The sequence below is a fragment of the Salarias fasciatus genome, chromosome 6 (assembly GCF_902148845.1).
Source record: "Salarias fasciatus chromosome 6, fSalaFa1.1, whole genome shotgun sequence".
Taxonomy (NCBI): domain Eukaryota; kingdom Metazoa; phylum Chordata; class Actinopteri; order Blenniiformes; family Blenniidae; genus Salarias; species Salarias fasciatus.
The window spans coordinates 5,700,515-5,715,539 of NC_043750.1; the positions used below are offsets into that span (position 1 = coordinate 5,700,515).

General features: G+C 43.4%; 1 protein-coding gene across 1 annotated transcript; it reads left to right on the forward strand.

Moving 5' to 3' along the window:
• Positions 1-622: 622 nt before the first annotated feature.
• Positions 623-12,920, forward strand: LOC115390533 (cytohesin-4-like). The gene is given in 17 exon segments (XM_030094437.1): positions 623-775; positions 4,013-4,095; positions 4,618-4,682; positions 5,930-5,996; positions 6,576-6,694; positions 6,779-6,859; positions 8,138-8,250; positions 8,438-8,445; positions 8,447-8,516; positions 8,519-8,568; positions 8,570-8,587; positions 8,748-8,798; positions 8,800-8,855; positions 9,035-9,116; positions 10,101-10,172; positions 10,269-10,429; positions 11,029-12,920. Coding segments are annotated over 17 exon segments (1,197 nt in total). The 5' UTR covers positions 623-756; the 3' UTR covers positions 11,111-12,920.
• The last annotated feature ends 2,105 nt before the right edge of the window (positions 12,921-15,025 follow it).

The following is a 15,025-nucleotide window of genomic DNA, read 5'->3' on the forward strand; positions in this document are numbered from 1 at the left end:
GATACACACTTTTTTATTTCCAAACTTGACAAACGACGGAAGCAACAACAATCAATACTGACAGTTCAAGAGAAACAGAAAGCTTTGTAGCGTTTTGGATGTTTGCATGAAAACGTCGCTGAAATTAATTTTGTGCAGTGAAACAAAAATCGGTGTGGTTTCACGTGAAACGGGGCTGAAAACATCCAGACCGACTCAATTTTGTTTTGTGCTTCTTTTAATTCAGGCAGTTAATGCACAGTGTTTCAACTTCTGTATGAGTCAGTTGTCCCTTCATCTTTATGTGCATTATATTGTGCACAAACTGCACCAGAGCCTTCCAGAGCGTCGACTCGGCCTTGGCCTGCTCTGGGTTAGGAGCATTTTTGAAAAGTTCCACCTTGGGGAGCCATTTTCAAAAAGTTGTGCTTTTGCACAACAAAAGTTTTCTCTGGTTGCAGATTTGGCCCGTGAGAGGAGCGTCTGGCCCCGCACCGTGAGAGTGTGGGGGCATTTTACACGTGGTTAAATGCCGGCCCCCCCCTTCCTCGTCCTCCATGGCAGACCGTCACAGACCGCCGCCTCTCCGTCCTCCAGAGTGTTCACAGGTCTTCATTCTCACGGCGGCCTGGCAGAGCGCCGTGTGGGGAAGAGGTGTGGTTATACAACATCCACTTCATTCACCGCCTCTCGCTGCACCTTCTGTTCAGGCAGCTGTTCATGTCGCATCTCTTCGCTGAGCTCTTGGTGACTTTATTCTTTCCTCCCTGGACATAAATGACTGATTTTCAAATGGGTAAGACCCGACCGGCTCTCCTTCTGACTTTTAATCTGTGTGACAACTTGAAATTCTTGGTTATAATATCAACTCAAAATGTTTTTTATTGCCATAATTTGCAGTCACAAGAATATGTCATGTGTCTATTTTTTTCCTATTTGTATTTGTTGAGTTGATTCTAACATGATCCTGTGTGTAGGAGGATACATTTGGTTAGTAATAGATGTTTTTGAGCAACTTCCACTTTTCCACATTTCAGACTTCTCATGTAAAAACAGCTGTCAGTCTAAAATGCCTTAAGAAAACACCTCCGCTCACTTTGACAGTCTGCTTTGAATCGAGTCTAGTGGGTAAATTGTGTGTGCAGCTCGATGTCCTGTGAGGGGAAGCCTGCAGAGCGAACAGTGTGGGCTGAAATGGGGAAGAGACACTCATGCTAACACATCTCCTGTAATCACACGAAAACAGAAGTTGCTATCTTTGTTTGGACGTGCACATATCTTTATTTAAAACGTGCGTGCACGCCGTGCAGCGTCTCAGATTGAGGGGCCGAGGAGTCTGATGGTGGTTTGTTTGCTGCTCAAGCCGTGTAAAGGAAGGACGGAGAAGTGGAAGTCCTGCGGTCGGATCACTACCAGCAAACAAGTCACATATCAGTACAGGAAGCAGCGGCTGATGCTGTTTCGAGAACTTCTCAGAAGAGAGAGCCTCAGCTTTTACATCTAATCATGTGTAATAATGATTAAAAAGAAATACTTCTAAAGGGAGTGTCAGTCTCTTAAAGAAATTACACAAAGTCACAGACAATCTTGAAAAAAGATGCTGGGAAAATGTAGGAAATTCAGACTTTTTCCATTTCGTACCTCAAAAGACATGAAGCCAAACTAACTGATGCCGTCTTCTTTTAAAATATCGCTTAAATTCTCTTAGCCTCTGGGAATTTGAAAAATATTCTAATTAGATTGAAGGGATGCCCAATGGTACAACCCCTGTGGAACAGTGGAAATGTTGCAGGTTCAAGTCCAGACAGGAAACGTGGAAGTTCTCCTTCACCGACATTTCCCTCCACAGAAAAATGGGACTTACATCAGGTGTGTGTGTGTGTGTGTGTGTGTGTGGTGTGTGTTGTGAGCGCCCTGTCTTTGTTAATTGGGAATAGAATGACTTCAGAGGCGTCTCAGTGCTGTTATTGAAAGTTGAGTCTCTGTCGTGGGTCAGTGGAGATAAATGAGTTCACTGGAGGAAGATGCTCTACAGCCGGTGTCTCAAACACTATTTAGTTCAGGGGACAGTCACAGTCCAGTTTCATCTTCAGAGGGCCTGAAAACCATCGCATAATAAACTTAAATTATACTTTGAAGGTTTTTTTTTTTTTTTTTAATTTTTGGTGCAGTAATGTCTTTTTTGCAAAACCAAACTATTTCAACAGAAGATGACAACAATCTCAACATCCAATTTTACGAAAAGCTTTTGGTGCAAAACCCAGAGAAACATTCAGAAAGCTTCTCCAGTATCTGTGCATTAAGCAACATTTAGGCTAATTTGAGAGTAACGAGGTCTCGGCCTTTCACAGCAGCATCGCTGAGGTCTCAGCTCAGGCCTCAGCGTCCGGCTGTGTGTCTGCTAATCTTAAGAAATTTGTTTAAAAAGTAATGTTTTCTTTGAAATTCCTCCAGTTTGCCTGGTGGTGTGGAGTCTCTTGGTGGTTTGGAGTTTTTGCTCGTGAGACTCGCTGTCAGTGAGAAGGAGCGGCAGGAGCTCATTTCATGCTCACGCATCACAGCACAGACTGATGTTCAGGGGTAATGAGGTTTGCCCGCTCTGGTCAACAGGAGTTTAGTGAAACAGCAACACAGCTGTTCAGTGAGGGAGAGAGAAGGAGAGAGAGAGACAGTAGCTCTGGAGCTTTTTGTCTCTTTTACTTTGGGAAGGAAGCCGCCTGCGGACACGGACATGCGTGCTTCTCTCAGGTGTAGTTTCAGTGGTTTCAAAATAGCATTTCGGTTTCATTGCTATATTTTCACTTCTGATCAAATGCATACATGCTTTTTTATTTTGGAAACTTTTTTTTTTTTTTTTTTTAACAGAATAGATTTTTTTTTATCCAAAAGCTTTTCCATTTTTGTCCTCACTGTTTTGACGTCACCATGTAGGTCGGGACTGGGTTTCTGAAAGACCTCGTTTACAAGTGACAGCGAGAAAAGTTCTGATGCGTTTTGAGGCTCCGTTTACACTTTTTTTTTTTTTTTTTAAAAATGCTTTGACTCCTTCTCCAAGGAAACGGGGGAAAACGCAACTTTTCTGAATTGCTGCTACTGCGCTTCGGTCGTAGTCAAGAGCTTTTCTGCACGTGTGCGACGAGATGGACAATAACAACAATGGCGGCTCTCCAGCCTGGTCAGACGTCCGTGTACTGGACACTGTTAATGTGTAGAACTCGTTCTCTACATGCATGTGTGTGTGTGCGTGTGTGTGGTGTGTGTGTTGTGTGTGTGTGTGTGTGTGTGTGGTTTCCTTACAAAAAGGACCAAATGCACCGAATCGAGACCTGTCAGGATAATTGCTCCAGCATTTTCAAAATGTTGCCATTTAAACATGGAACTTTTCTGAAACAAAATGTAAAAACGATTCATTCTGACATTTAAATGGAGCCTGACTGTGTTAAAATTCCCACATCTATTATCTACGATTACATCTTATTCAATATACAGTATGATTTTTCGATCATAACATCAGTAAATGACCTTTTCGTGTCCGTTCTCAAGTCTTTTCTCACCGTTTATCAGGCGCTGACTAAAACCATCAAATAAGACTCAAGACTACGTCACATCATGGAAGAATTTCTTTTAAACGTCACATAACACTGAGCAAAGCCAGTCATATTTTCCCTTTTCTAGATCCAATCGGACGTTTACCGCTCTTGAAGATGGGCTTCATGTGACTGAGTGTTATTTACAGAGTGACACCACGACACCTCAGGCTGAGTGGAAATGTGGACAGATACCATCACGGTGTCACCGCCAGTTATCTCGCTGTGGTGGAAACTAAAATACACAAAACACAGAGTGAAATCAGGGATCTGTATTTAAATACTTTCCTCTGAAATGGGTGGCTTTGCACCAGCGAGTCATGGCGCCGATTCACAGCCTCCGTCAGACAGAATCTGCTGACCAACATGAAATTTGAAGAACTGACTCGTAACCGTTGGTGGAATGTGAGAATCTGCTTCATGAGTTTGTTCTGATGTTGCTTCAGTTTCCTCAGATTTCACGGCGGATGAGAAGATGGAGATCGAGAGCATAAAGACGTATAAGGAGGACCTGCTGGACGATATTCAGGTAAACTGTTCACCACGACACGGCCGTCTCCACCAGCGCCGCCGAGCTCGTTTTACTTCACAGGCCTAAAAGAGCAGCATGATGTGTTGATATTTTTGCAAAATCCAACAAATACTACAGAAAATTTGAATTTTAATGAAACCTTCTGGTGCAAAATAAAGCAAAATAGAAAAAAACCTTCTGCTATAGGTCCAGTTGTGGCCCACCGGCCTTATGTTTGACACCCCTGGTCTAAACATTCTTGAAACTGTTTGTGTTTTCATGATTCCTTGAGAGGGTTTGCTGCTGCATGTCAGTCGTACCTCTGAAATTACAGCTTTGGAAGGCAGAAGACAGAAATCACCATAAATGAGACGAAGAAAAAAAAAGTCAGAACCGGAGGAAGGTCAACCTCCTGATATCTCGAGAACAGATTGGAATTACGAAATAGAAGTTCCTTTATTCACTCATTCTTACCTTCACCCTGCTTTCAGCTTCAGGAAATAAATATCTAATCATAATGACTCCTTCATGTTTCCCTCCAGATTAAAATCTCAGATCGACAGCGTCATGGCGGAAATACTCAGCTTCGAATCTACAGAGGAAAAGTGAGTTTTTCGGGGGGGGGGAAACCAGACATTGACCTCACACACACCTGCTGATTCATTCTGATGAATTAGCTATTTAAGGGCTGATTCTAATGTCACCACAGGACTATCTCACCGCGGCCTCACAGCCGTTTTCACCTTCTGCTCATGAAAGTTCAAGAATGTTTTTCTTGAATTTTTCAACCTGCAAAGGCAAAAAAAAGAAGACGTAGAGATTGGATTTTGTTTCTATTGATAATAGATGAATTGCAGTTAAAATGCTCATTATTCAGTTTTTTGGAAGAATTTATTGAACATATTTATGAAGTCAAAACAAAGCTGAGGGCTCCTCTAAGATAAACCAGGCAGATATTTGCTTGTTTTGGGTTTGCACTGAACAAACAAACAGTGAGAGAAATTCTTCAAATTCTGAAATCTCGTGCAGTTATTTCATTCTGTTTTTTTTTTTTTTCGGGGGGGGGGGGGGGGGGGGGGTGCTTCAATCAAATTTTTGAAAAAGAAGTTAAAGGAGTTCATTTTACTTGGCTGATCTAGACTTGCACCACAATAAAAGCAGTGGTTTTATGATAATATCCATGAAACCACAGCCGACCATTCCCTGACCAGTCCTGACACTTGCTGACCTCCGGTCCTCCAGAAGACCGTTGACATTAGATATAAAGACAAGAAATGATGTCTCAGTAATATCATTAAAGTAAATAGAGAATAACGCCTGCAACAGTTAAGATAAGTGACAAAAGTTCAGATGCAGCCCAAAAAGTAGAATGGAAATGTGTTTTCTTGTGTTGTAGCTAATAGATTAGAATTAACGGTATATATTAACAGCTCTTAACATTCTCACTGTGGTAATTGTGGCTTTGGAATTATGGGAAGCATAACCTTTTTATTTTTTTAGATGCATTAGAATCTTGAATCATTACCCATATTGTTTTTTTTGCTTAAAATTACGATAAACTTCCAGACGCCAGCACCCGCAGTATATGAGCACTGTTTGAAAAAAACCAGCTTTGTGTCACGTTGCACTGCATCACAGAGGCAGGAGAGATGTTTTGCAAAGCTTGTTGTTTCTGTAATGTGAGTGGATTCATTTCCTCCTTGTTTTACCAACGCCTATGCCCTGCTGATACCCTGCTGATGGAAGTTAAAAGAGATCCGAGACTTCAGCTCATCCTCGATAGAACTGAAGCGCAAAAGTTTCTTCGTCAAACGTTCAGGGAGTAACTTCTTTCTTCTCCGTTGACTTCCAGCAAGACGCTGGAGAAGAGCAAACGATTCTTAATCGGCAAGAAGAAATTCAACATGGACCCCAAGAAGGTGGGCTCAGACGTGTGTGTGTTCGTGAGGACGTGAAAACAGAGCGAGCACGCTGCAGTTAAACGCGATGCTCGACTCTGTTTCGTGAGAGTCTCTTGCTATTCCCCGCTCGCCTCCTTTTACGTCTTTCCTCCTTGCCCTTGTTTGTTGCAGTGCTGACTTCCTTTGCTGCAGCGACGACCGCTCACAGCACGGTTTCAGTGGTTGTCACTGTCAGGTCAAGCACGAAAATGATGCAGACGCAATAGTTTGCACCGCAAAGGGCAAAGTGACGTGCACCAGAGGCGCTGTGGCGCTTAGGAGCCACAATCTGAAGGGTTTTCATTCCTGCTCACTTTATATTTCATCGTCCAGATGCAAGAGAAGACATTTCTTTATAAAAGTCTATTAACGGCAGAAAAAAGGAAGAGAAATAGTTTTTTCTGTAATTCAGTTTACAGAAGCTGCGTGCGTAGCAGCGCCCGATGAGCTCATTGTGAAACCGCTGTATGGACGTGTGAGTCACAGGCAGCGTGTCGCCAGCGGAAGTGGCTCAAATGAAAAGAAACACTTATTTCTGCTAAATGTCTTGATATGTAGGGCATCAATTACCTGGTGGAGAACAAGCTGCTGGACGGCGGCGCTCAGTCCATCGCCGAGTTCCTCTACAAGGAGGAGGGACTCAACAAGACGGCGATCGGGGAGTTCCTGGGTGAAAGGTGAGGACAGACGACACACGGGGGGAATCAGAGGGAACCTCGGCTCAGGAGACGGAGGTGAATTCTCTCACCTTCTCCCCGCAGGGAGGCTCTCCACCTCCAGACCCTCAAGGCCTTCGTGGAGCTTCACGAGTTCTCCGACCTCAACCTGGTCCAGGCCCTCAGGTTAGACCTCTTCCTCCAAACTGCCTCAGCAACTGAACCTGCAACACACCACACACACACACACACACACCATCGTACTGCTGATTGTAACAATGTGGTAATGAATTCATCAGAAGCAAGAGATCTTTCTGGAAGAAGACACAAACTCGGCCTCGCTTCACACAGACGTGTGGACCTCCAGAGCGGTTAAACCACAATGACGTGAAAGCTAACCAGACTTGGTTAAAGAATCAAAATGTTTCATCATTTTTCAACAAAACAATTCCAATGGAAAGAGACAATGAGCCCCATCAGCTTAATTAGAGTTTGCTTTTTTTTATTTCCTCGAAGACAGTCGGCGTGTTTTCAAAAATCTCTCCATCTGGAAATGGTTTTTAAAACGTTGCATTCTCTGCAATAGCTTTACTTTCACTTGAAACTGTTGTGGTGTGAGTGAGGCCTCGGGCTAAAACATCTGCTACAGGAATGATAAACTGGGAGATTTGAATTTGAATCTCAGGTTAAAGGAGTCAAGACTACATGTTGGGAATTTTCATCTGTCCTGTTTTGAGCCTCATGTTTCCGATCAGTGATCTTTAACTCATGAGCACAGTTTAATATCACAGTTTTCCAAGTTGGACACTGTAGCAATGTGGACTGATTTAGTGACATTGCACCGTGTCACGTTTGGCACGAGTGCAACAGCGAGCAGAGTATTGGCCTGTGAGGTATGTGGATATTAATACTGATGGAAATCTCATAGTCTTGATAAAAGTTAAATAAATTCAGTGAAGACGAAGGGAAAATATTACAGGTAGATGAATGAACTCCTACTTACACTTTTCAAAACTTCCATCTACCTTTGATAAAAACGTTTTATAACTGAAAGATTACAGGAGCAGAAATTAACAGGAAAACATCTGATACTAAACGCTGCTCGAGACCAAATATTTCACTTCCTCACACTAATATAGAGTAAAAGGAGACAAGAGAGATGAGCCATAAGGGAGATATGGATGTAATCCCAAAGTCCTCCTTCCACACAACTGCCACTGTTAGCATTTTCACCAAATGTTTCATCTTCTTCAACGAGGAAAAATGCTGAAAAAATGTGACAAATTGAGCAGAAACATTGAACAAAGTCCACTAGCTCATTGAAATTCTTCAGGAGCGTTGTGTGTGAGGTGGAGGATATTTTAGGCACTGATCACAGACGAGTGTGGGCCGCTCAGAGGTATAATGTGCTTGTGGTATGTCTGTGTGTGTGTGTGTGTGTGTGTGTGTGTGTGTGTGTGACAGACAGTTTCTCTGGAGTTTCCGTCTCCCTGGTGAAGCTCAGAAGATCGACCGCATGATGGAGGCTTTCGCCACACGATACTGTGACTGTAACACTCCCGTCTTCCAGTCGACTGGTGGGCTTCACTAAATACATCAACTTTCCATCCACACGGTTTCGTTTTTGCTTTTCTTTCTCTACAATATTCTCTTTGAATGTCGTCTCTATTGAAGCGCCCTACTTCCCTAACACCAACATGGCAGAGACGCGGCGCCGGGCTTCCTCTCCGTCTTTTGATGTGTGTTTCTTTCTCTCGACACCAGACACGTGGCTACATCCTGTCCTTTGCCATCATCATGCTGAACACGAGCCTTCACAACCCCAACGTGAAAGACAAACCACCCTGGAGCGTTTCATCTCCATGAACAGAGGCATCAACAACGGCGGAGACCTGCCCCAATGAGCTGCTGTCGGTGAGGAAGGCTGCGGTCAATCCCAGAGACCCGTCAATATTCTGCAGTAACTGATAAAACCGGGCGGCATGTGGCCCCTGAGGTTGTGGAACAGCTGATGGAAGCCATTTTTCACCTCGTGTCTCTAACTGTTTCCACTGTTTTACTCCTCGACACTCAGAAACTGTACGAGAGCATACGCAACGAGCCTTTTAAGATCCCGGAGGACGACGGGGAACGACCTGACCCACACCTTCTTCAACCCCGACCGAGAGGGCTGGCTCCTCAACTGGGTACGATTCCAATACCGCGCTTTATAATGAAACTGCCGCGCTGCACTAACGTCATATGATGAGGACAGAAACAAGAGTCAAGAGGAAGTGTGTATAAGATTACTAAATATTGGGATGTACAACGTAACAGTTGTATGTTTTGTAATGTTTCTCTACCATTTTTCGCTTTCTGTGTCTCAGGGTGTCGAGTGAAGACGTGGAAGAGACGATGGTTCATCCTGACTGACAACTGCCTCTACTACTTTGAGTTCACCACGGTAAGCTGCCCACAGGGTCCCGCTGTACAAACACATGTTCAACCATCGCTCTTTTGGTCACCTTTGTTCTCTCCAGTTTTAATATTAGAGAAAGTGGATCCATAATTCATCTGTTAAGTCCTCTGTAGTCACGAACTGCTCCTGTTTTAACTCCTGCAGGAGACGCAGCTGGAGCGCCACTTCAGGCGCTTCACAGTCAAAAGCTGCTGCAAAGAATTAACGATGCACACACTGCCCTTATGCAGCTGCATGGGATATGACTGTTCAAATGTCGTGTAGTTCACACAGACCGCCTCGCTGACTAAAATGCTCCGTGAAGTTACATGCTCATGTAAATAGATTGCACTTTTTGCTTGCATGTGTTTTGGTGAACCACCTCGAGAGACATCATCCCTCACCCATTTTCATGCAAAGCTTGAGCAGATCAGGCAATAAGTTCCTTGGAAATATAAGAAGCAAATAACTGACCGGGTTTATTTAGCCACAGATGAATTTTCAGTATTTGAATCAACCAAGAATCTCCAGTGAAGTCCAAACCAGACCAAACGTTCTCCTGAACTGCAGTCAGAGGTCCTGCCATTCTCCAAAACATCTCAAATTTACCTCGATGAGAGTGAGAATAATACATGACTGCTTCCAAGAGTTTCACACTTTCAGTCATATTCTGAATAGAGAAGTTTTTTTTTTTATTATTTTAAGGACCTATCAATCATTTTATAACTAGTGTCACTTTCTGTTGACCCACTGCTGTTGTGGATACGACTTCATTGTTCTTTATGGTTGCCTGGCTTTTCAAACGTCTCCATGTTGATTTCACTTTGTGTTTGACAGTGTTTAACACTCCTAAGTTTCTGATCACACTCTCAGTCTCCTCTGCTTCCCCTTTTATTCTCGATGCCGGTGATATTTTTATTCCCAGCCGTTCCGCCTTGTCTCTGGAACATGTGTCCTGACTCAGTCCTTCTCTCTGCCAACCGTCTGCAGGATAAGGAGCCGAGAGGCATCATCCCCCTGGAGAACCTGTTCGTGAGGGAAGTGCCGTACGCCCGCAAACCGGTGAGATCCTCTCAGCGAGCGCTGTGACGGTTCTGAGTCTGAGAGACGGATGAGCTGGAACACTGACTGAGACGTGTGTGGCCTGGTGCCGTTCAGTACTGTTTAGAGCTCTACAACCCGAACGGTCGAGGCCAGAAGATCAAAGCCTGCAAGACAGAAACAGACGGGAGGGTGGTGGAGGGGAAGCACCAGTCCTACACCATCTGTGCCTCCAGCGCCGAGGAGAGGGACTCCTGGATTGACAGCCATCAGGTAGAGTTTGGGCTGATCTGCTCCCTGGTCCTCACAACTCTTCATGCACGCTCTCATTAGTCCAGACACGAGGCGTCTCAAAGCCACCGAGTTGGGCATGCACAGGCATATGCGTCAAGCCACTTATCTTCCAGTCGGCATGAGAGTGAGCGTGCTTCTGGCTTCGTTAAAAGAAAGTGAAATGCAGTACAGATCCACATCCTCAGAGAAGCCACACCACCGGTCCAGTTGAGCTGATTCATTTGCTTTGAGAGAACTACAGAGGTCTGGTTGACTAAATTTTCACTTGAATAAAGAAAATAATCAAACTTAATATTACAATCAAACACTGATCCTCATCTCTAAAGTGCAGAAGATTGAAATCTGAAAGATTTCTGGAAATTAATGCAGTTGCCATTTAAGTGAATTTGCATTGATGAATATGTAATTTTTCGGACTTTCAGATTATTATAGTATCAAGACTTCCTCTAAAACACGCAGCGTAGTAGCACCGAAATAAAGCTTGAGAAAACTGATTTTAAACCCCCAAGACACGTCTTCACTCATCAGAGACACACAGACACCCCTGTACCAGTGTGATGAGAGCCGTCTTTACTTCCCACAGAGCGAGCGTCACCAGGGATCCTTTCTACGACTTGGTCTCCCTCCGTAAGAAGAAGGTGATCAACCAGACTCCTCAGGACTGAGCAGCGTCTGTGGGATCTGCTTTCTTCTGCAGCACATTTGTGTTGAGGATCGCCGTGTCTCATGGGAAACACACCGACTGAGGGGCTGTGGGCTACAAGAGGGACTCCGCCTTCAGCTTGTTTCTTTGGAGAGCCAGAAAACCAGCTCTGGACCGAACTCATGGTTTCTTGCTTTGAGCCACAGATCCTCGCTGGGCTCAGCGGGCTCAGGCCGGCTTTGGGCCAAAGATGTTGTCCCCACTGCACTTTCTGTCTGTTCTCAAATGAGAAGCGTCTTTTTTTTTTTTTTCCTTCCGTGATGTTTCTTGCCTCATCGGGATCATTTGAGCATGATTTCTCAACAATGCTTAAAAAGGCAACGCTCATCTTCCAGGTTCTTCTCAGAAATGGATGTTCGTCACACTCCGGTGTAAAGACTCTGTTTAGTCATGTATCATATCAGACTTCACTCTTTATCATGTAAATATGACATTTACCCCTTTTTAGTGTTTGTACTTTATGCTGATAGTGATCAATGATCAATGCAGTTAGCCACCATTTCTTTGACAGTGCAATATCGGCAACACAAATCGCCTGCATTATTAACACATTTCCCGTGTCTGCCGGCTGTAATGTCTGGAAGAACTCCTGCCTCGTCGACCCACTGTATTCCACACGTCGTGTGAGTACTGCATTTGCTCTGTTCTCATGAGGTGATTATTTAATAAAAGTGTGGAGAGGTTTGTTGACATGTGAAAGTGGAAGGTGAGCAGCTGCGGCTCTGAAACCATCCGGCCACACCTCACTTCCTCACATGAGCCTCTTGCAGCTTAAAGAACATCTGAGGCTCAGATAAATGTGAGACTGAAAAGACACACAAACACAGCAATGTTCTTCTGGAGGGTAAACTAAGAGTTTGAGAAAGATGCAGTGTTTTTATGATGGGTTTCAAGGATTTCAGAGAATTGTGGCTCGAGTGCATCTTAAACTGGGTTTGAATGATCTGACTTTACAGCTTTCAGTAACTTTTTCCTACGTGAAGTCGTCGTCTAATAAAACCTGAGCATCTCCTGCCGAATAAAACTCAAACATCAGTTCGGTTCAATTCTCCTGAAGGAGTTCGAATCATCTTATAAGACATGAAACGTGTCACAGGAAGCGGCATATTTAGTCTGCAGTGTGCCAATAAGAGCAGCGCCCCCTCCACCCCCTCCACCCCCTCCCGCTGCTGCTGGTGCAGCTGACTTCCTGTTTCAGTGTTGCACCACAGCCAGCCCCCCTCAGCCGTCCCTCCAGTTCCCATCAGCCCCCGTGGTTCCTCTTTGAGGCAGAAACAGCAAACAGGGTGAAGAGAGGCAGCTGGCGGTGGCTTTGTGAAGTACAGCCGTCAGAGGAAGGGTTGGCACCAACAGGAGATTTCTTCTTAACCTCTGACGGGGCTAGACAAACACGATTATTACATTCCGTCTTTTAACCTCTGATCGTGTGCTGTAAATTTAGCTCTTTAGGACCAAAACTTTAGATCCCTGGTTCACAGTGACTCTATGTAAAATTCTAAATACAGTGAAAGATACTTTTCTCCAGTGCAGGGTGCACATTGTTTTCCTAAAGGGTCACATGAAAAATTATCTGCTATGGAGGGCCGAGACTTGACCTGAATTTGCTCATTAAGAATTATCTCTTGATAAAAAATAAAATTTTGCTCTGTGGCTCTTTTCGTCAGGGTCTTGTGGGCCTGACTAAATGTTTGAGTTGAATTTAAAAAAAAAAAAAAAAAAAAAAAAAAAAATCAACAATTTTTTTCCACCAGAAAACACTAATTTAGTGTGAGGTAAGAAATGTCAGCGCTCTCCAAGGTGCCAGACCCAACCAACACTGGAATAACGACCAGGAGTGCTTTAACTTTAGCCATTTAAATGTAATAAAGCCAAAAACTTGCCCAGAATGTAATGCAATTTCGTTTGAACTATGAGAGAGAGTTGAAGACGAGACTTTTGCAACCTTTTCCTTGATGAACCCAAATATTTGTCATTGTAACTTTGGTGATCTCACCAAACCCTGTACATTTCAAACAAAAATACCTGCAGGAACCTAAACATAACATTTTGGGATCCTTGAGTTCTTTAGCTTCATACACTGTCTCAGAGTGTTTTAGTGGACTGGTGTCACTTCAGCTTGAAGTTTCAATCTTTCATTGGGCTGCCATCTTTTCTCCTGCTGCAGTTTGCTCTTGGCTTACCTTTGTGCATCAGATGTTCATGAAGACTTGAACCCACGACCGTCTCACTGTGAGCTGAAAGAACAAACCACTCCGACACCGTGCGGCGTGGCAATCTTTCTTTGGTAATAATACACCTGGAATATGATGCTAAAACGTAGTTTCGCAACTCAGTGAATTAAATGCTGACTTGTTTATCAAAGGTTCTACTCCTTAAAGGGGCTGTATCATGCAAAATTCACTTTTTGTATGTTTTAACCTTGTTATATAGTTATGTACTCATCAAAAACACCCCCAAAGCGTTTTTTCCCGTCGTGCCTGCGTGTTTGAGCTTTCCTCGTGCTTGTGCTGCTCAGAGAGGCAGCCCCTCCCGCACCCGTGAAAACGCTCTGTTTTCCCACGTTCACGTCACACGGAGAAGATGGCTCCCCTGAGCCCCCCTCCCGCAGGCCCTCAGCAATCAGCGTTGCTGCTTTTTGTAACTCCGATTACAGAGATAAACTTTGAACATCGTCTGAAAGCAACAGTCAAGCAAGAGCAAGAGTCTGAAGGGTCTGAAGGGTCTGAAGACTCTGGAGGGTCTGGAGGGTCTGAAGGGTCTGGAGGGTCTGCGCTTGGTGAGTTTCTCACAGGAAAAGTCTTTGTGTGTGGAGAAGCTAGAACTAAAGAGCTAAAGCTAGCTAGCGTATTTGTTTTGAAGCGCTGATTGGTTGAAGTTCGCTGTCAGTCAAAGTCCACAGGGGGAGAGGCGGGATTTTCAGTGAAACAGAGCGTTTTCTCTTCCGGGTTTCAGAATTAGCTCCAGAAAATCTTTTATTTCACACAACATGACTTTTCCTTAGCGCCAAAAATAAACTATTACCATGTTAATGCCATTTCTAGGGTTTGGACAAGCTAAAAAAGCAGGATACAGCCTCTTTAAAATCAAAAGGGCTTCACAACCCACCCACCGAGCTTTGGCGCCCCCTGTAGGGCTCAGGCTCACATGGTTGGGAATGCATTTAAAATGGACCAAAGTTATGACATTACCTGGCGTGCATTATGTTACTTGCTGCATCTCAATAGTCATTAATATTATTTTAAAACAATGATGTCATCAGTATATTCATAATAAATTAACTAAAAAGTGCCATGTTTTTTTTAATATCAATGATAATCATAACATACCTATAAAAATTGCAATACTTTGAGAGACAGTCTTTAATTTTCCTGACATATAACTTAAAATGTTTGAATCCTGATTTTTTTTCCTTTTTAAATACTGTATTTTTGTTGCACTAAACAGTTTATGAGATTACACAAACTCTGCATATCAAAGGCTTTCTTAATATATAATAATTGCTGTTTTCTGAAGTTGTAATTGTATATTTTTTTTACATTTTTAGAATCTTTTTAATATTTTTATTGATCTATTGGGAATCAAGATGAAAAATAACCTACATATATTCTTGAACAACTAATAAACAAAATCATAACTTTGGTTTTCCATTTAAAAACTCAACTTTTGTGTGGATTAAACTTCACTGTTGGATAACAAAATAACCTTCAATTCATATTAAAGTGATCAGTTTCATTGTAAACCTGAATTTTAATACTGTACATGAAGTGTTCGTGTTGTAGTTTTACACTGTGGCCACCTCGGGGCGCTGCAGTCAAAGTTATTCTTCAACTATTGGAACCAGGCAGACAGCTTAAAGAGTCACACTGAAAGAACTAAC